At 41.7% G+C, this 21741-nt stretch overlaps 1 protein-coding gene and 1 pseudogene across 1 annotated transcript in view; one reads left to right on the forward strand and one right to left on the reverse strand.

Annotated features, from left to right (window-relative positions):
* The window catches only part of MAN1A2 (mannosidase alpha class 1A member 2), a 43553-nt gene that overhangs the window by 9835 nt on the left and 11977 nt on the right, over positions 1 to 21741 (reverse strand). The window contains exons 4-9 of the mRNA XM_035140789.3: positions 12952 to 13070; positions 8827 to 8907; positions 7375 to 7469; positions 6003 to 6126; positions 5524 to 5617; positions 2159 to 2274 (exon numbers count right to left, since the gene is read on the reverse strand). Of these exons, the coding sequence (XP_034996680.1) occupies positions 2159 to 2274; positions 5524 to 5617; positions 6003 to 6126; positions 7375 to 7469; positions 8827 to 8907; positions 12952 to 13070 (629 nt within the window). The remainder of the gene's footprint in view (positions 1 to 2158; positions 2275 to 5523; positions 5618 to 6002; positions 6127 to 7374; positions 7470 to 8826; positions 8908 to 12951; positions 13071 to 21741) is intronic.
* Positions 19044 to 20954, forward strand: LOC148683386 (signal peptide peptidase-like 2B pseudogene; annotated as a pseudogene).

Genomic DNA, 21741 nt, shown 5'->3' on the forward strand with positions numbered 1-21741 from the left:
TCCGCTCTTCTCCAGAGACAGAGCTATTACACTGGAGGTGTGGGTTTGTTTTTCAGAGGGGTGCATCTACATTAAAGGTAAAGGTAAAGGACCCCTGACAGTTAAATCCACTCGCGAACGACTCTGGGGTTACAGCGCTCATCTCACTTTACTGGCTGAGGGAGGCGATGTTTTTCCGGTCATGTGGCCAGCATGACTAAGCCGCTTCTGGCAAAATCAGAGCAGCACACATAAACGCTGTTTACCTTCCCGTCGGAGTGGTACCCATTTATCTACTTGCACTTTGACGTGCTTTCGAACTGCTAGGTTGGCAGGAGCTGGGACCGAACAACAGGAGCTCACCCCGTCGTGGGGATTCGAACCGCCAACCTTCTGATCAGCAAGCCCTAGGCTCTGTGGTTTAGACCACAGTGCCACCCGTGTCCCTATGTGTGTACATAGGTGAGTGGAAAGACCCTCGATGCAGCTTTTCTTGAAAAAAGATTAATAGATCATCTATTCCACACTTCCCCAACCTAGCATCCTCCAGATGTCGTCGAATGCCAACTCCTATAAGCCCAACCAATATGGCCAATGGTCAGCCAGTATGGCCAATAGTTAGCCATGATGGGAGATGTAGTCCAGATAAGGCTATTCTATTTGACTAGGGCCTTCTGACTCCTTCAGCCTAGCAGTGCAACACTCAGGGTCCTAAATCATACTATCCAAACACAATTAAAAAATGCAGATTAGGCTGTAATCCTATTCTTTCCCCCCTTACTTTGGAGTAAGCTCCAGTGACTTCAGTAGATCTTAACTCTGAGTAGACATAGTTAATATTGTGCTGTCAGCCATTAAATTCACAAATACTGACATGAGCACTTTGCACATCACATGGGATTTGGAGTAGCATACAAGCTGCTGTAAGACAAACTCCAACTTAGAATAATAGAATCACAGAACAGTAGAGTTAAAGGGGAATCTCAACTAGATCATACATGACAGATGACCATTCAACCTCTGCTTAAAAACTTTCCTGGCTTCTTACTTCAAGGGAAATTCAACAAATCAGGATTATTGGACATTTACTGGGAACAATGCAAATCCATATACCAAGAGAGAGAGAGTTAGCTTTCCATTTCTATTTACAAGACCACTGATTTTTACACACACACAAAGCAACACAGACCAGTGGGTGGTATTCTCTCTTTTAAAAGCAAGCATATTCATGAAACCTACTTAGAATTAAAGGTAGTGTACCAGAATAAGGAACTTCACTAAGAAAAGGTAACCTATTTGAGCAAGGGGTTGGTTGAAAATCTTGGCTCAAGAACTGTTCTCTGCTCACAAAATTTATAAACTCTAAGCTAGGAGGAGCATTTCCATGTGGATGTTGAAGTTCTGGAAGCAGGTCTGTATTTTACTTATAATGTAAAGGTGGGGGCAGATTCTACTAGTAGTGGGTTGTTGTTTTCAAATAGTCATAGCAGAAGGAAGCAGTGCTCAGTAAAGGCTGGTGTTTCCTTCTGTCAACTTTTAATGCTAATATTGGCAAATGACACTTTTTAGAGGTTTCCAAGTCAACAGCTACTCTGACACTGCAGTGATGGTAGGAATCTATAGAACTGCAATATTTTGCTCGCATGCAACGTGTAGAAGACAAGTCTGGGAAGTCTGATCCAGAATGTCAGCCAGTATTTGTTCAGTTACAATACTGCTGAAACAATTCAGGGTAGGGAATCACAATCCAGTTCTCACAGCATTTACACAGTTGTATAAATATAGTGCTTACTGCAGGTCTGCACAACTTCTGATCTACCAAATGTAGAATTCTGGCTACAGCTCGGCAGCCAGCAAGAGCTTAATAAGCCTGCTTTTGTTGCCTGCCTGAGTCTGCAAAAACAGGTTCGAGTGGTGCGGTGGGTTAGGGTTATAAAACTCCTGTTAGTCCACAATATGCAGCTAACAAACTGTGTTCAAAATGGGGAGCTCCACAGTTTTATAACACCAGCTTCAGAACTGAATCAAGACGGTATATCTGTACATATTGTATATCTTGCTGCCCTAAAAAGAGTTAGAAACAAAATAATCCTTTGCATTTTAAGGGGAGAAACATTTTTAAAATTGACATTCTCGTTCTGTATGTAGGGAAGGGGGGAAAGCAATGCACTATAATCACCTCAATAGCATCATCATACATTTTCCTTGCCTCCATGTCCATCTTATCTGACATCAACCATGCTTTCAGCAAGTACTCGTAGAAACTGTCTCCCAATCCACCCATGGAAGTGTGATCTGCAACAAAGAAGGAGAAAGAGGGTAAAATTTGGTGTGGGCAGTACTACCTAGATTTGCCAGGGCAAACTCCATAGAATTATATCAAATATTACTCATACTCAAAGTAGATTCAGTGAAATGAATGAACATGACCGATTTTGTAAAACCTAGCTGGAAATAACCCTCAAGTCTGGAAAAGCACCTGTTTTAAAAATTGTCTCCATCAATCTGTGGTTTAAGAATTTGGTATGCTAAAAATAACTTATTTTGCATCACAATTCATCTTACACCACTGACATGGAAAATGATTTCCTTTTCCCATCACTGATTAGCTTTGCAACGTGTTTTTGACACAACAACTTAAATGCCTAATCCCAGACCCATGATGGAACACACAATTACATATTGGGAAACCTGAGAAGCATCTCACATAACGTGCCAATCACGGAACAGCAAAGTGGGCTTTTCATTTCATTCCATATTAAAATTATATTACTTGACTGTTCCTATTCAATTTACACAGTAAGATTGAGTGGGGCGAGTAGGGAAGCTGCCTGAGACCTTGGATTCCAGTCAGAAAACACAATATTGGACAAGTGGATCAATAATCTGACTCAGTATATATGCAAACTGGCTCTTAGCTTATCTACTTGGCCACAATATCTGCACTGGAAGCTCTCCAGGACTGTGGTCATATTACTGCTCAATGTTCACTCTTGAGTTAACTAATCTTTTCTGATCTCTTCAGAGGTTTGTGTGCTGGGGTCAGCAGCATAAAGCTGGTTTCTTTTCAAGCCAACTTTTGCCATCAAGGAAATCTTTTAAAACCTTAAGACTTTTTAAAGTGAATTAAGCCATCAGACTGACAGATTTGAAGAAAGTAACTACCCCCACATGCAGAACATGTACCCATTGCTTTTTTTCTGGAGAAAAAGGTGGGAGAACTCACCAGTTAGTTAGTTAGTTAGTTAGTTAGTTAGTTAGTTAGTTAGTTGGTTGGTTGGTTGGTTGGTTGGTTGGTTAAGTTAGTTTATTGCAGACCCAGTCGCAGTGACCCCACTCCCCTGAGGCAGTGGCTAAATGTAATATGTGATTAATAAACTCAAGCCGACAATGATCTGTGTTAGAAATGGCCACAACTTTACTGATTACAAATATAGGTGGGTTTTTGGCTCAGGCATTGGGTGTTTATCTGTTCCAGGTCGCCCAGACAAAAAAATAAGTATTTAATTTAAAAAGAGAAAGGGAACTCAGTTTCCCTGAGTTTCTGCTAAAAACACCCTGCATGTACCTCATAGCAAAAGAAAAGTAAGTTGCTTACTGGTGACTGGTTTTTTCAGGTGGTTATCTGTGTAGTCACAACATATGGGTTCTGTCCTTGCACTGACCTATGTTCAGAATTTTCTAGAGTTCAACAGACATTCTGGCAGGAAACCCACTCCCATCCTCAGTGCACATGCTCCAGGAGCATGTCTCGCACTTTCCTGCTCAGTTACTTTTGGACCACTGCAGCATCTATATAAGGAAGTGCAGGAGAACAGCAGCATCTGGAGTGTAGGAGGTGGTAGGCTATCTGACTGCACAGATGACCAAAGGACTGCAGTCACAGGTAAGCAACCTGCAATCTTCAGCTGCAGGTATGAAATCGAGAAATACACTTCACACATATAAACAAATGAACTCAAGTCCACAAAAGCATATGCCAAGATACCATGTCTTAAAGGCGTCACAAGACACTTTGTTGTAATCCAACTGCCCCTCTGGAAAGAAGTAAGTAAACCAGTTTTTCCTCTTTGTGATTTCTATGCAGTCTCACAAATGGTTAAACAGCAGGCTGACTTACCCAGAGGCATGGCAGGTGCATAAAAAAATCACAGTGCTCAGCACAGCTCGTCCCACAACACTGACAGGAAAGGCTGAGGTTATTGGGGGTGGGTGGGTCTCCCATCTTGACAACTGTTTATAGACCAGGCATCCCCAAACTTCGGCCTTCCAGATGTTTTTGACTACAATTCCCATCTTCCCCGACCACTGGTTCTGTTAGCTAGGGATCATGGGAGTTGTAGGCCAAAACATCTGGAGGGCCACAGTTTGGGGATGCCTGGTTTAGACCATGGGTATGCAAACTAAGGCCCGGGGGCCAGATCCGGCCCAATTGCCTTCTAAATCTGGCCCACGGATGGTCCGGAAGTCAGCGTGTTTTTACATGAGTAGAATGTGTCCTTTTATTTAAAATGCATCTCTGGGTTACTTTTGGGGCATAGGAATTTGTTCTTCTTCTTTTTCCAAAATATAGTCCACCCCCCCACAAGGTCTGAGGGACAGTGGACTGGCCCCCTGCTGAAAAAGTTTGCTGACCCCTGGGTTTAGACTCACTTGTAAGGACATTGTTTGCAGCACCACATCAGATGTTCAAGCCACTGTATGGTATCAAGCCATAGCTAAAGAAAATTTCAGAGGATGCAGCAAAGCTGTAGACTCCTTGCCCTCTACTTCCATGGGTGTTTTAGAAATTCCTTTGGGAAACTAAGAACTACTAAAATTTAGTTAATGGACTTGCTGCTGGGATCCAATACTTTGGAGAAGCTGGTTCTGATTGTGAAACTATCTACATAAACTAATAAATGAAGCTTGCATTGTGCAGCATAGATACATAATCCTGGAAGTTACTGAAGTCAAACTCCCCAAATCAAAGCTTGGTGCAATTGTGCATTGAAAGAGGCAGAACTATTATTACTATTAGCCAGGACATGATACAGGAAACAAGAACATAAAAGAGGAGGATGGAGCATGAGAGTATGAAGCTTGTTCCCAATGGCTAAACCAGGCATCCCCAAACTTGGCCCTCCAGCTGTTTTGGGACTACAACTCCCATCATCCCTAGCTAACAGTGTTGTAAGCCAAAGGGCCACTGCCACAACAGGACCAGTGAACAGGGATGATGGGAATTGTAGTCCCAAAACAGCTAGAAGGCCGAGTTTGGGGCTGTCTGGGCTAAACTATGGTCTGGGCTGGGATGTCTGAAATGGGTCTCAGAATGTGCCTGTGTGTGTGTGTGTGTGTGTGTGTGTGTAGATCAGGCATGTCAAACCTGCGGCCCTCCAGATGTTTTGGCCTACAACTCCCATGATCCCTAGCTAGCAGGACCAGTGGTTGGGGAAGATGGGAATTGTAGTCCAAAACATCTGGAGGGCCGCAGGTTTGACATGCCTGGTGTAGATAGATAGATATAATCCAATTTGACATAAATGTGGAGGAAGTACTCACGCTGCCCCCAGCGCCCAGTCCTTGGATTCAAGTAGTTTGGATAAAGCCCATTAGGGCGGTCCATTTTTTGAAGTAGTTTACGAATATGCATGACCTAAATGAAAAAAAAAAATCATAATCACAGCTTAGTCTCAATACATCAAATCCTCTTCCATCAATTAAACAAGTTTAAATTGGTGCCCTAACAAATTTTGAAGAACTAGGCAGACTTTTAAAAACCATTTCATTATAAATTGTCAATCAATTAATGGTCCTGGATGGTATATGTATTTTAATATATGCATTATTTCCTTATTATTATTATTATTATTATTATTATTATTATTATTATTAAAATTTGTACCTGCAGGTCTCAGGGCAGTTCACAACATAAAATCACAATATAAAAACACATAATACATAATAAAAACAATATTTATAGTCACTGTCAATGAATATCTACACACTTCTTATTACACCAGAAAGAGCACAAAACTAACCTTATCATAGTAGACAGGGTTGCCAGTCAAGTAGCTCAGGTGTACAAATTCCATGTGAAGTGTGCCAAACTCAGATAGGATACTGCTGCCAGCAGATGCCCAGCCCCAGTTGCGACCTACACCACTGGCAAGAGAAAGAACACATTAGAAACTGACAGGAAAAAAGATTAAAGGGTAAATATATACAAATATTTGGTACTGGCATTGTTCTATATAGGAAGAGGTTTAGCAATTTATCTATTTCTGTTAAAGGCAAAGACCAATCAGCAACAGAGTACTGGGGAAGATAAGCACAAGTCAAAGGAAAAAAGTGTGCTTGAAATAAGAACCAACAGTGAAAGGATCACCCCCAAACTTCACTACTACTCAACATGATAGCACAGCTAACATCGGACTCCAAAGACACCACATATAGGTATTTAATTGTACAGAAAAATCCCTTAGCAGGCATTGAGACATCCTACTATCAGTGGCCAAACATAGGTTTTTGCTACTCCTGATTTCCAGTCTTCCTCTTGCCTCAACAACAGTCAAGGCGACATTTTTCCATCTGCGCCGTATCAAGCAGTTGGTCCCCTACCTTTCCTGCCCCGACCTGGCCAGTGATCCATGCGACAGTCACCTCCAGGCTTGACTACTGTAACTCGCTCTACGCGGGGCTGCCCTTGAAATTGTCCCAGAAACTCCAGTGGGTGCAAACTGCTGCAGCGAGGCTCCTTACGGGGACTTTGCCATGGGAGTATATTCACCTAGTGCTTTACCAGCTGCACTGGCTTCCGGTTGAGTACCGGGTCAGGTTTAAGGTGCTGGTTTTGACATTTAAAACCCTATGCGGCCTAGGACCCTCGTACTTACGGGACCGCCTCTGCCGGTATGCCCCACAGAGGACCCTCAGGTCCACAAATAGTAACAGCTTAAGGGTCCCAGGCCCTAAAGAAGCAGGACTATCCTCCACAAGGGTCAGAGCCTTTCCAGTGATGGCACCGACCTGGTGGAATGCTCTGTCCCATGAGACTAGGGCCCTGCAGGACCTGATCTCCTTTCGCAGGGCCTGTAAGACAGAGTTATTCTGCCTGGCCTTAATTTAGCCTGATCTGTTATCACTTTTCCCTTTCCTTTTTTATGAAGAAACCCTTCTGGGTCCCCACATCAAAATTTTCCCTTGTCTCCTTACTGGCCTTAGCAGGACTAACTTGGCCAGTTGCCCTGATGATGCTATATTGATGTGTATTTTACATTGTTTTTGGTTGATGCTTTATATTCATTGTTAGCCGCCCTGAGCCCAGTTTCTAAACCGGGAAGGGCGGGGTATAAATAAATTATTATTATTATTATTATTATTATTATTATTATTTTATCATTCTCCTCATACCTTTTCAAATTCACCATTGCCCAGGGAATCCCTGTGGGTGTATTGAAGGCAGGAATAAGTTTTCCTGCAAGTTGGACCGCTTTTAACTTGAAAACCTGTAACACAAGAAAGAAAGTTGAGCGCTTGTCCATTTTTTTCTGCGCAATCTTATACATATCTTCTTAGAAGTAAGTCCTTACGCAAATAAGCATAGAAAAGTGCAGGTTGGGTTATTTTAAATCTTTTCTATCCCATACATATTCTGATATTGGCCCCAAATGGCTCATAACAAACAATTAAAAACACAACAACAAAACATATTCAATAGTTAGTAAAAGCAACATGAATATAAATGATCACAAATTATACACAAAAATAAAATTTTGGGAAAGGCTAGAGCAAATTTATAAAAAAGTTTTAGCTGGCACTTAAAAGACAGCAGTGCAGGTTCCCTAACAAGTTCTCCATAATCTGGGTGCCACCACAGAAAAGGCCCTGCTCCTGCTCCATCTGGGATATCTGAGGTTGGGGGCACCCAGAGCACCTCTCAAGCTAAGATCTTAATGAGACATGGGCAAGTTCATATGGGAGCAAGTGATCCTCCAGATACAGAATGGTACCCACTGCAGATCTTTCATGATCTGTTTCATATGCTGCAGTTAAAACCTTGCTGCAAACCATCAACTAAGACCTCAATTTTTGACAACTGATTTCAGGCAGGGTGACAAATGCTCATCATAATTATTGGCAAATTTTGTGCCAAATTCTGCAACCTGAATATAAAACTTAAACTACCTCACACGTATTTTATTAGTTTCCATGGGGAGAAATGTGTTTTCCACAGTACTAGAGCACTCCCCCTTAATCTCTTTTGGCTCCAGATATTTCATTTAAATGCCTCTCTTTAATAAAATGAGAACGGTTTCTGTGGCCAATGCCCAGCATTTTGAGTTTTCTGCATTTGTACGGAATTTTAAAATTCATATCGCTCCTGATTACAGCTATGAGTTTGTGGCACTGTGGTCTAAACCACAGAGCCTAGGGCTTGCCGATCAGAAGCTTGGCGGTTCGAATCCCCACGACGGGGTGAGCTCCCTTTGTTTTGTCCCAGCTCCTGCCTACCTAGTAGTTTGAAAGCACGTCAAAGTGCAAGTAGATAAATAGGTACCACTCCAGCTGGAAGGTAAACGGCGTTTCCGTGCGCTACTCTGGTTCGCCAGAAGCGGCTTAGTCATGCTGGCCACATGACACAGAAGCTGTCTGTGGACAAACGCCGGCTCCCTCGGCCTATAGAGCGAGATGAGCGCCACAACCCCAGAGTGGTTCGCGACTGGACATAACTGTCAGGGATACCTTTACCTTTACCTATTAGTGAGGCCTATGAAGTAGCAAGAAAACAAGCCTATGTTCCTTTTTAAGGAAATTATGCAAAAGGTTGCGCATATTTCAACAATTATATTATAATCCACTTACCTCCTGACCTGAAAGGTAATAGGCCGCAAGCAAGCCACCAATGAAGCGGATGTTGACTTCAAAGACAGATACCTCTGAATTCTTGAGACAGAAAAAAAGGATACAAGCTAGATATTAGTATAGAGTGTGTAGATTAATCACAAATTATTACAGTGAATTTATTTTTTAATTAAATATGTATCCTATCCTTCTTTCTGAAGATTCCTAGGGTGGCACTTCTTGTTTTAAATAATGTATTCCTGTAAATGTTTCTTTGGAGATATAAACCCATTTTACAGAACAGGTTTTAGAGTTAGTGTTACCTCCTATGCAAATTAACAGTATACTTTTCTGGCTAAGGAGCCCTTTCACATCAAGAAAGCTCACATTCTGTGCTTAATTATGAAAATAAGGACAATGTCTGCAAATGTGTTGTTTCACATATACATTAAACTTCCATACTTTATTATGAATTGATTTCAACTTTCTGTGCAATTTGGCTCCCACACCTTCTTGTAGTAGCAAGGTGGCAAAAGAGATGTGTGTAAGTTGCAGGTGTGTTGTGGTGTATTGTTAATAGAAAGCTAATAGGAGTCATGAACTGCTGCCATCTTTTTTAATTTTGTGAAAAATGATCTCACATAAGAGATAAAACTCTTATAGCCATATCTGTACAATGTGTTGGGCTCATAACTGTGGTACATAAAGCTCCATTCAGGAAAGATATCAAGAGCTCCAAATATCTTTTATACGGAGAGACAACAAATTGCATTTTATAAATATTTCACAACCTGAAAGCAATGGCTAACTAAAATCTTCCATTAGCATACAAGGGATATACAGTAATCTTCTTCGTAAGATATAAAATCTGACTTTTGGTGGAAAGTTTAACCGCCAAGATGCAAGAGAGCTGGTGTGAGCAAAATCCTTTCTCACTTTGTTTTCCATGCCCCAAGTATTCAAAATCACAGTTTCTTAATCAAGAGATCAAAAAAAAAAAAATTAAGGAACTATAACTAGTTGGTCATTCACTTTCTGATTGATGAGTGCGACGAACCCCCTCGCCGATGTTGCCAATAGATTATGAGACTAAAGGGTACAGGGGTAAAGCAATCCCCACTCAATTCCTTACGCCTTAAAATAAACCCCTCAATTCAGGGCTTCTCAGTAAAGAGAGTAATTCCAGCTTTCATGGCCTGATCTCACAAACACTCAGGGCTATTTGAAAGAACAACCTCTTGCCTACAGAACAGGGACTCCCTCAACTCAGATCCCCACTGTATCAGTCTGCCATATCACCCTGGCAAAATTGTGGCACTCTAGGTTTTTACCATACTGCCCTTCCTGTGTGACTCTAGGACACAAACTATCCCCTTTTCCTTAGGTAAGTTTTGCCCTTTTCTGAGTCTTCACCTCTGTGAGTATTAATACGCTGCTGGAATAACCAAGACGATATTCTTTGGCACAAAAAGATGAATTTTATTTTCTTGAGAACATAGGTTTTTCTTTTCTTAACGATGCATAAGTTTACAAGCTTAGTTACAGTTATACATTAACTCTGTCAGACTTTAACTTCAAGTTATCCTAAAACTAACCTAAACCACCACTATCCTGGCCCCACACCCTTCTTCTTCCCTCTTCGTCACCACACTCCCCCTCTTCCAACTGCCAAAACGGTTATTCCTTCCTTTTTAAACCAGGCCCCACCCCGCCTCCTAAAGATGCGCTGTCAGTTAAGATGCGCTGTCAGGTGGATTAACTCTTTCTAATCCAGGGTGTAATACATCTTCCATCCTGGGGCTAATCTGTTACAATGAGCTTTCATACAGAAACAGAACTGTAGACTTAGAAAGGATCCTGAGGGTCATCATTCTAGTCCAACCCGTTGCCATGCAGGAATCTATACATGGCAGGTGGCCACCCAATATTTGCTTAAAAACCTCCAAGTAAACAGTGGGACGCAGGTGGCGCTGTGGGTTAAACCACAGAGCCTAGGGCTTGCCGATCAGAAGGTTGGCAGTTTGAATCCCCGCAAGAGGGTGAACTCCTGTTGCTTGGTCCCTGCTCCTGCCAACCTAGCAGTTCGAAAGCATGTCAAAGTGCAAGTAGATCAATAGGTAGCGCTCCGGTGGGAAGGTAAACGGCTTTTTCGTGCACTGCTCTGGTTCGCCAGAAGCAGCTTTATCATGCTGGCCACATGACCTGGAAGCTGTACGCCGGCTCCCTCGGCCAATAAAGCGAGATGAGCGCCACAACCCCAGAGTCGGTCATGACTGGACCTAATGGTCAGGGGTCCCTTTACCTTTACCTTACTAAAGAGAGTCCACCACCTCTCGTGGGAATCTGTTGCATTATTGAACAGCTTTTCCTGTCAGAAAGTTATTTCTGATGTTTAGTCAGAATCTCCTTTCTTGTAACTTGAATCCATTGGTTCGGGCCCTCGTCTCTGGTGCAGGAGAAAACAAGATTGCTCCATCTTCCATGTTGACAACGCTCTTTACCAGGCCAAACATACCCAATTTCCTCAACCATTCCTTATAACGCTTGGTTTCCAGTCTTTTTATCACATTGGTCACCCTCCCTCTGCACACATTCCAGCTTGTCAATATGTTTCTTAAATTGTGCTGCCCAGAACTGGACACTGTACTCCAGTCTTATATTTGTGTAGCTGGTTCTTCCTGCCTAAGTCTACAGCCATACATTTGTCCTACTGAAATTCATTTTGTTAGTGTGGGCAATGTTTCTCAATCTGTTATGGTCATCTTGAATCCCAACTCATTCTTTACCAGCATTGAATATTCCCTCTCAGTTTGGTGTCATCTGCAAATTTGATGAGCATTCCCTTGATCCATAGTTTATAAAGATGTTGAACAATATTGGACGCAGGACAGACCCCTGTGCCACCCCACTTCTCACCTTTTTCTAGAATTGTGAGGAATCGTTAGTGAGCGCTCTATTGGTTTGGTCAGTCAACCAGCTACAAATTCACCTAACAGTTACCTTGTCTAGTCCATATTTTACCAGAGTGTCATGGGGGACTTTGTCAAAAGCCTTACTGAATTCAAGATACATTACCTTTCCATAATTCCCCTGATCTACCAAGCTTGTACCTGTATCGAAAAACAAAAGGTGATTCATCTGGCCCGACATGTTTTTGAGAAACCCATGCTGGGTGTTAGTCATCACAGCATCCTTCTCCAGCTGCTCACAAAATGACTGCTTAATTATCTGTTCCAAGACCTTTCCTGGTATTGATGTCAAACTCATCAGTAGTTACCTAGGTCTTCTCTTTTTCCCCTTTTAGAAGATAGGCACCTCATCTGTTCTCCAATAATTCTCTATAATTTTTGAGAGGCTCTGAGATTACATCCACAAAAGCTACTCATGTCTCTTTTGGGGGCTGAACATCAAACCAGCATCCTGCTATGGTCTCTCTTTCATAGAAATGTGATTGCCAGTGTTGTAGGTCCCAAATTTCCTTTGAAGACACTGAATTTCTCTTCCTAAAAGAAAGGAGGCCCCTCCTCTGGGACCAGAAAAACACACTCTCTGTTATTAAAAGAGAGGAAGAAGGGCCTTTCCCCTCACGCTCCTGTGGAACTGAAAAAGCTATTCTGCTATTAGTCAAAAGAACTAGAGGCATCAAGGCATCAAAGCAAGAGAATTCAGTTTGTTTTGTTAGGAAAAGCTTGGGACCAAGAAACATAACTTGGAAGAGGAAAAACTTCTCTGTCTCCCACAGGCTGCAGTGAAGAAAGTATGGCACCAAGGATGTAGAAAGACAAGAAAATCATGAGGTGGGCTTGCACCATGTGAATAACAGAAATCCACCATTACATCCAGAATTTCCTTTTCCCACTTGAGGGAAGGAGGACAGCTAATTAAAGCAACATGTCTTAGATAAGCTTGGAGACCAAGTCCTGTGAGGAAAGGTTGAAAAGTTTTGTTTTTAAATTTATACACAATGTTTGCGAGTCATCAAAAGATACCAATCAGCTCTTTTACAGGCTTCATTTTAGAAAGAAGAAGAGTATTTGAAGTTTGATCAAGCTAATAAATTTCCTGCCCTTCCAACTCTACAATTATATGAGTCTATGTTTCTTCACATAGGAAGAAATTGGACAACATACAACAAGTTCAACTTACCACACTGAAATCAAGGTGATTGTCTATCCACTCCTGCCCTTCTTTGAATTCATCGTGAAGGCCCATTATGTAGAGGGTATCCAATGCATCTACTATAGTGGCACCCAGCTGTGAATTTCCTACAGAAAACCCAGAATTTCCATTATAACTAAATGTTTTACTTATGATCTTCCCCTTCAGTGCAGCCATTATTTATTTGTAAGCTGGAACTATCCCTTATAAATAAATCAATTTCTCCTAGTAGTTACAATCAAGCAGTATATAAATATTTGTTGAATGCATGAATAAAGATTTAAATAAACACGTGGGACATGTGGGGAAAAACAACAACTTCAACAAAATGAAGAAGAGTGAATTGTCACGCCTTTAAGAACATTATTCCTTCAATGTTATTTCTGTATCACATTTGCATCTGCCTCTCCTTTGCTAAAAAGTGGGAAATGTGGCAAGGAGCAGGTTGAAGAAGAATTTCCATTTTCCTGAAACATCCTTGAACAAATCTGTTACCCCAGTCTAATCCTACCTCCAGGTCAGCCTTCCCCAACTTGGTGCACTCGATTTTTTTGGACTACCACTCACGTCAGTCCCAGCTGGTATGGACAATGGTCAGAGATTAAGAGAGTTGTACTGCATAACATTTGGAGGGCACTGGGTTGGAGAACAGTGCTGAAGGCACTATGAGCTGCTGTTAGGGGCCTGAGCAGGTCAATTCCCTCTCCATCCATCCACTCACTTTCCTTTTTTCTTTTCTTTTTAAAAAAATGACACCCTAACATTCCATGTAACAACTGTTCTCAAACATAGGCTTCGCTGACAGATTTCCCCCGAAAACTCACAGATCCTTGTTGTTGGCTTTTCAATTTGCAAACAGATATACTTCTGCATAGTATACATGTAGAAACCACTACATTGTTTTTTAGGTGGCTTCGTTTCATTTCAAACTGGTTTTTTAATGTATTTTTTGTTGTAAACCACTTTGATATTTTAAATGAAATAACAGCATATATATATATCTTATAAATTAATAACTAACTAAATAAATAAACAGAATCGGGTGCCTGTCTGCAAAGGAACTCTCCACTTATTACTGGAATTAGGGAACAAACAGGTACAGAAAATATGTACCAGACTGTGTAAGATTTCTATCTCACTCTCAAACACAAAATATGTACATGCTCCTGAAATTGAAGCTTTTGCAAAGTGGCAGGGTGGGGTGGGGGAACCTCATGGAGATTTGGCACTCTGGACAACTAATCTGCTAAGTGAATGTGATAGCTGGCCTTAATAAATAAAATAAATCTAATAATATCAGCAGCTTTTAAATTTTACTATTATCTCAAATTCAATACACTGAAGCCGAGCCAGTCTCTCTAGGGTGAGGAACCCCCCCCCCCCAAACAAAGAGACACATTCCCCCCAAGAGTAACATTTCAGAGGTCTATTATTTTAATTTTATGCTTTTATTTATTGATTATTTGTGCTAATAGTGTATCTTTCACTGAATGGCCCTAGGCTGGGTCACCTTTTGTGCCGATTTTAACAGCTAGGCAGATCAACCTGGAAGGAGCTACTCCTTCAGATGTTTGGCCTTGTTTGTTGTGTATACTATGCTCTACTGAATGGCTTGTTCAGCTGACATTACAAAACCAAGGGAAGTTAAATGGGAATTAAAGGGATTTCCCCTAAGAATGCTAACTCACAATAAACGACAAGAAGACAGAAGACCTGTTCATAGCAATATATATGGAGTATAGTCAAGCGTAAACAAAAGTAAAGTTGAATGAAAAACTATCTCAGGCCACTGTAGTAGAACCAGTTCGAAACAAATATGGCATGACTAGGGCTGAACCTAATGCCATCTCCGAAGGAAGAGGAACCACCAGAGATAATGTTTGGGCCCATGGGAAAGTTACCTTGCACCTGCAGCAGCATCAGTGCAAACAAAATCATCGATGTAACAGTCTGGCTATGTCAACAATGTAGACTGAATGATATACTCAGTGCTTTTTCTAAAAAAAATATTTAGGGGTACTCTCATTTCCCTACTCATATTGAAATACTGCCCCTCAATGAGGCCAAACTTAAGATTCACAAAATGTTTAGAGGGGTGTGTACCCCTGTGCCAGAAAAAAGCACTGGGTATATTTAAATTTTTGACCTAAGAAAGGAGAGAGAAGACCAAGCCAGGGGGGACGTCCCCTGTGACCCTCTCCGTTGGCTTCTGAGCAGCCCATTAATCTGCTGTGTTCATTTCTTTAGTGCTATATAGAAAAAGGTTTTATAGGAATTATTCCTCATGCATGGTGTATTTTAGAGTGTTCTGTTGTGTAAGTAAAACTTTGAACTTGAATCTGTTCTTTTGAGTCGCCAAAGAAATTCCTGTGCTCAGGGCTGTTCTGTTGGAAATTTAATATTATTATTATTATTATTATTATTATTATTATTATTATTATTATTATCATCATCATCAGCCCTGAGCACAGGAATTTCTTTGGCGACTCAACAGAACAGTCTTCTGAAAGTCTGGTAGTTGTTTTTCTCCTTGACATCTGGTGGGAGGGTGTTCCACAAGGCGGGTGCCACTACTGAGAAGGCCCTCTGCCTGGTTCCCTGTAACTTGGCTTCTCGTAGTGAGGGAACCGCCAGAAGGCCCTCGGCATTGGACCTCAGTGTCTGGGCAGAACGATGGGGGTGAGACGCTCCTTCAGGTATACTGGACCAAGGCCGTTTAGGGCTTTAAAGGTCAGCACCAACACTTTGAATTGTGCTCGGAAACATACTGGGAGCCAATGTAGGTCTTTCAAGACCGGTGTTCTGTGGTCTCGGCAGCCGCTCTCAGTTACCAGATCCAAGGCATGTCCGCGGCTATGAGTTGGGTCAGACTTATTCAGGGGCAGCCCCATGGAGGCCATGCTTTCCATGAAGTCCCGATAAAAGAAAAATCACTTGGCAGGTAGAAGGGGAAATTCCCTGGGAAAGTTCTCCTGCCTGTAAGGACAGGCAGCTATTCATGGGTAACAACAAGCTCACAGAACCAAGGCACCCCACACTTTCTCTCTCGTTCCCTTGCCCCACCTCCCAAAAACCTCTCTATCCCCACTTTCTCCTCCTTCTGGCACCCATCATTGCACAGCATGTCTTCTTCATGGATGCATCTGTTTCACTTGAAGCCAGTAGGAATGTTTAGCTTTTTCTGATTGGTCAAACAGAGCTGGTTCTATTTTTCTGACTGACTGAAGTGCCACCTGATACTAAGCAAATCTGTGAGGGGAAATTCAGCAAGTGGCAGATGAGTAGAAAGTGACAATCCCTTCTACAACCCCCAAGCCAAAACTTCATGGTAACCCTAGCAGTATATGATATCCAGTCCTTTCACTCAGCCAGCCAGCACTAGAAAGTTCCAGTGCTAAAGTTCACTCATAACCTTGCCTTAGCAGCAGCAGCCTCCTAAATTCAGCGCCCAAATTCAGCCCTTCCCTTTGCACTACATGGCCACTGCTCCAAGTCAAATAAGTTGTGATCATGCTACCAAAAGGTTTAGCGTTCAAGGTGCCACGGGCAAAAAATGAACAAACAAAAACTAGTCATTCTTCCTTCAACTGTTAGTAAAATTTCTTAAGGCAAAAAATTAAAATGGGCATCTTACTGGACAAAACCCATATTTTCCTTCATTTAAATGTTTGCAGTAAAAAAAGCAACATAAATGTTGTTTGAGCTTATTTACCATGTATATAAGGGTGGTAGGTGTCCAAAAAAACTGGAAGAAGGCGGAAAATGTAAAAAGCTGGGGGTGGGAATCACATGTTAAAAGTAAACAATAACTTCCAGGTTTTCATCAACCTGCATATAGAGTGAAAGTGCAGTGCTGCACATATCTATTCAGAAGCAAGCACCACTGATCTAAGTAAACTTAACAGTAACTTAACAGTAATTGTGTTGACAAATGCATATACGGTAATACTGTTTCAATAGCATGGTAGGACTACACAGCAGTGTAGTCGGAATTAATGCTTAGCTGCCTTCCCCAGCCATAATGTGTAGCCCCTGCTGATGTAGTGATTACAGCTTGGTGATTTAACTTTGTCATTACAACAGGGATACAAATGTAATTAAACAGCCCCCCTTGGGACCAATCACCAAACGTTACTGGGGTGGGGGTGGGGGGAGCCATTTCAGGTAGAAAAAACTGACTGACAAAAACCATGGAAGTAGAAATGGGACAAAGAAAAAAAATATTTAACAAAATACGAAGGCAGACAATGAAAGGCTAGTGTACAGATTCCAGAATTGCAGCCCTCCTTAGCGTAAGGCTATGTATTATTTCACGGGCAGTGTCCTGGTCCATTCCTTTTCCAATTTCAAAAGTGAGGGACTCTCGAGTTATAATTCTGGAGACTGCATGTGGGGCTGCCTATTTCCAATCTAATCTTAGAGGGGTAGGCTTCATAGGAGAATGGAATCTTGACTGGTTGCCAGGGGACAATTCTTAATCACCACAGGCAACTGAGTAGAAAATTGTTGGCGGGGGGGGGGGGGTGTTTAATGCTAGGGAGGCAGTAGACAATCAAAGGAGGCTCTTTAGGTGCTACCGTATGGTAGCACCAAGGCCTACTGTTAACAAGAAGAAAAACAATGGCCGATCCCCCATCTCTAGAACCTCAAAAGATGCTTGTTAACCAGGTCTGTTCCTTAAGTGAAATATACAGGCCCCTTGGTAGGTAGAAAACAGTAAAACTAGGCAGTGTTTACATTAACAGAGACTGAATTTAATTTTAGATGGTATACTAGGTAAAAGATTGTGACCAGATGCTCCGTTTACCATCTAGTCTGATGAAGAGTTCTGGTGATCCTGAAAGCTTGCACACTATATTTTGTTATTCTGTTTAACCTAATAAAACTACTGCCCTAGTACAGAGTTAGGATTTTTTTCTTATGGGCCAACATGGCTACCTCTAAATTTTGTCTGAATTAGAAAATATAGCCATTTAGCTGTGAGATCCTAAATTAGAGCTAGAGGGTCGTACACCCTTGAAGTGGGAAGAATCTTTCCATCAGTAGAGCATGAGATTCTTAATCTCGTGTTTGTGAGTTTGAGCCTCACCTTGGGCAAAAGAAACCCACATTGCAGGGAGTTGGACTAGATGACCCTTGGGATCCCTTTCAACTCTACAATTCTATGATTCTACCCCAATTGGGCTTCTACAGTACAGTGGTACCTCGGTTTATGAACACAATTGGTTCCGGAAGTCTGTTCATAAACTGAAGCATTCATAAACTGAAGCAAACTTTCCCATTGAAAGTAATGGAAAGTGGATTAATCTGTTCCAGACGGTCCGTGGAGTACTTAAACTGAAGCGTTCATAAACTGAAGCGAACTTTCCCATTGAAAGTAATGGAAAGTGCATTAATCCGTTCCAGACGGGTCCGCGGAGTACTCAACCTGAAGCGTACTTAACCCGAAGCATGGGTGTAATTTGTTTCGGAAGTCTGTTCATAAACTGAAGCGTTCATAAACTGAAGCAAACTTTCCCATTGAAAGTAATGGAAAGTGAATTAATCCATTCCAGATGGGTCCGCGGCGTTTGTAAACCGAAAATTCGAAAACCGAGGTGTTCATAAACCGAGGTTCCACTGTACTGACTTTTTACCTAGCACACAACCTAAACTTAATGTCCACCTTTGCTAACATAAAGAGTCCCTAGTTTCTCTTGATTCCTATTGTGCAGCTATGCAACCTGTAATGACTAGCTCCTATACTTCAAATTTTAATACTGCTTAGAGGACAGTCACCTTTATGAACTAAAATGTTCACATCACACCTTCTTCTGACAGTCACCAGATTAAGCTATTAAATCATAAAAGCAGTAATAAAAGTCAATTTCTAGTTTGTAATTCTGGGTCCATATCCATGGTTGAAGAGAAAATTAGGCTCAATTTGTGACGAACAGGCTTATTGATAAACCTGTTGTGCAAAAGCAAGAAACAAATACTTATTAGAGAAGATGCAATGCAGCAGACAGGGGTGGGGTTTGTCTCCATGGATAGGAAGCTGGGCTTATTATGTAACAAACAAGGTTGGGCTTATATCCATGATGTGGGGGTAAGGCTGTCAGGAACAGCTTACCATGTAGCAAGCAGAGCTTGGGTCCCAGGGGCCTAAGCTTTGAATAAAAGCGGGAAAAGGGACAAAATCTATTTTACAAGAAGAGAAAGAAGCAGCGTGTGGTTACAGTTCCTAGTAAAGATCAGGGAAACTGCCAAGAAAGATGTTTCTGTTTCTAGCCAGCTTGTTCCTGCTCCTTGTTCCACCTGTGCTTGCTCAGAACCCTGGGGTCATCCATATCAGCCCAGAGAAAGGAGGAGATTACTGCTTACTCTTCCCTTCACAGTGGATGAAATCACGCCAAGAGGGTAACAAAAATCGCTGGCTTCACCCTGCACTCGGAACTCAGAACATCACTTACTCAGCCATGTGTTGCCCACCTTCATTCTTTGGGGAGAAAGACAATGATGGTGGTGGATTCAGCACAAGAATTGCATCTGTAAGGGAGGACAACTGCAATCTCTTTGAGAGTGCCCAACTCCATCAAATTAACCAAACCCAGGGACTGTTGACTCTTGGTGGAGATGCTCCCTATCTCATGAAAAACTGGAGATCCAGATATAACTGGGGTCACTGTGAGGAGGTCACAATCCCAGGAATTCTTCTCCAAGATGTGGACATTCTCTATTTATTGTTTAAGAACTTGATCAGGGACTTGCTACGCAAAACTGGGACCGTTTATCTGATGTCAATGTTCATAGTCACCATAGGAAGCTACTGGGCAGGCAGAACAGAGAGAAAAAAGCAACAACATGTTGAAAGCCGATTCCAAACAGAAGACGATGATTTTGGTGAGATAACAATTGACACCAATGTCTACTTCACATGTACTTGTACAGTAATGGCCACCTTCATGCTACTTGCTCTCTACTATTTCTATGATTACCTGGTACATGCAATGATTGGCATTTTCTGTCTATACGCATCTTTCAGTCTACATGGTTGCTTAGCTCCATTTGTAAGCAAGCTTCCATTTGGAAAACGTGTAATCCATCTCCCATTTTTTCACAAAGGTCTAGAGATCAGAACATTGCTTCTAACTGTCCTGTGTATAGCCATCAGTGCACTCTGGGTTATCTTCAGAAATGAGAATGAGTGGGGCTGGGTCTTGCAAGATGTTCTAGGAATCTCTATTGGCATTTACATTCTGAGAACAGTTCACATGCCCACCTTAAAGAACTGTAGCTTGTTTCTGCTCACTCATTTGTTTTATGATGTACTCTGTCTGTTCGTCACGCCTTTGCTAACCAAAGCTGGAAAAAGCATCACAGATGTGACAGCTTATGGGACACCAGACTCTGAAGAGATCCCCTTTCTGTTGAAAGTACCAATATTACCATCAACATCCATTTTTGATGACAGTTCTTTTACTGCTATAGGCCTTGGAGATGTTATACTTCCTGGTTTCCTGGTAGCCTACTGCCACAGATTTGATGCTCAAGTCAACTCATCAGGGGTCTATTTTCTAGCTTCTACTCTAGCTTATAGCTATGGTCTTATGGTGACTTTTGTTGTAGCAACATTCTTACAGACAAGTCAGTCAACTCTCTTATACCTGGTGCCCTGTATACTCACTACTACTATGGCTGTTGCTGCTTCTCGCAAAGAGTTCATCCTTTTTTGGACAGGTGTTGTCTCTGCAGAAGACCTGTCTCAACTGTCTTCACAAAAAGGCATCAAGCACCCAGATACATTAAAATATTCAGAGGGACAACTCTGTCAACAAGAAGGAAAACAAATCGCCAACATCACATTCCTCAAGGAAGATATTACTAGTTCCAGTATATCCACAGAAGAGTTATCTGACCTGGACACACTGAGAGATGAGATGACTAACTGCATTCTAAGTCAGAGAGAAGAAGATGCTCTACAGGAGGGCTATAAAAACAAAGAGGCTTGAGAAGCACAGAGACCACATTCTGTGAGGAAAAGGGAGGGGAAAGCACCTCACATATATATGCCACTGGAACATTTTGTGAAACAAACAGGGCACTTCAGGTTGAAGAAATACAGGTCCATTAAACCACATTTGGAAATAAAGCTACTCTGTCACTCTTGCTGTGAAATTCAATAAAATTAAAAGGCACTGTTCTTATCTATCCATCTTAACCCTGTCATGCCCTAGCATGACCAAGAAACAGAACCCAGGATGTGCACCTATCTAGTCACTGCCCCCATAGCATTCTCCCAACATACCGAAAAAGATCGAGGGTGAAAGCCCAAGGAAAAACACAGGTATATGGAGACTTTTGTAAGCGAGTAGAATATGCCAAACTGTAGGCTGTACTTGTTGCTTATATGGCACAGAGTTTGAGGTAGGACTCTGGTTTTTTGATGAATAAGGTAAGTAAACATCTTAGCCTTTCTCTTAAACTGAAGGATTTTTGGTCCTAGTATGTCCTTTTTTTAAAAAAACAACCTCACTGAGTGACTTAAGTCCTCTCCTCTTGCAGGCATAGTGGGAACAGAGAGGTAGATTTTTTAACTGCATTGTGATTGCAGAAATCTTAGCATATGTACTGCAACTTAAGGTATTTAAAGAACTTCATGTATATATATTCTACATGTTAAACCTGTACAATAGGTTTTTATTATCATCTCCATAGTATCCCTGTTTTTATTATCTTCAGAGTTTGTCCAATAGTTTAAGATGCCTATGTATTCTACAATTGCTATCAAACTGCAAA

This window comes from Zootoca vivipara, chromosome 15, assembly GCF_965207765.1.
Source record: "Zootoca vivipara chromosome 15, rZooViv2.hap1.1, whole genome shotgun sequence".
In the NCBI taxonomy this organism is placed as follows: Eukaryota; Metazoa; Chordata; class Lepidosauria; order Squamata; family Lacertidae; genus Zootoca; species Zootoca vivipara.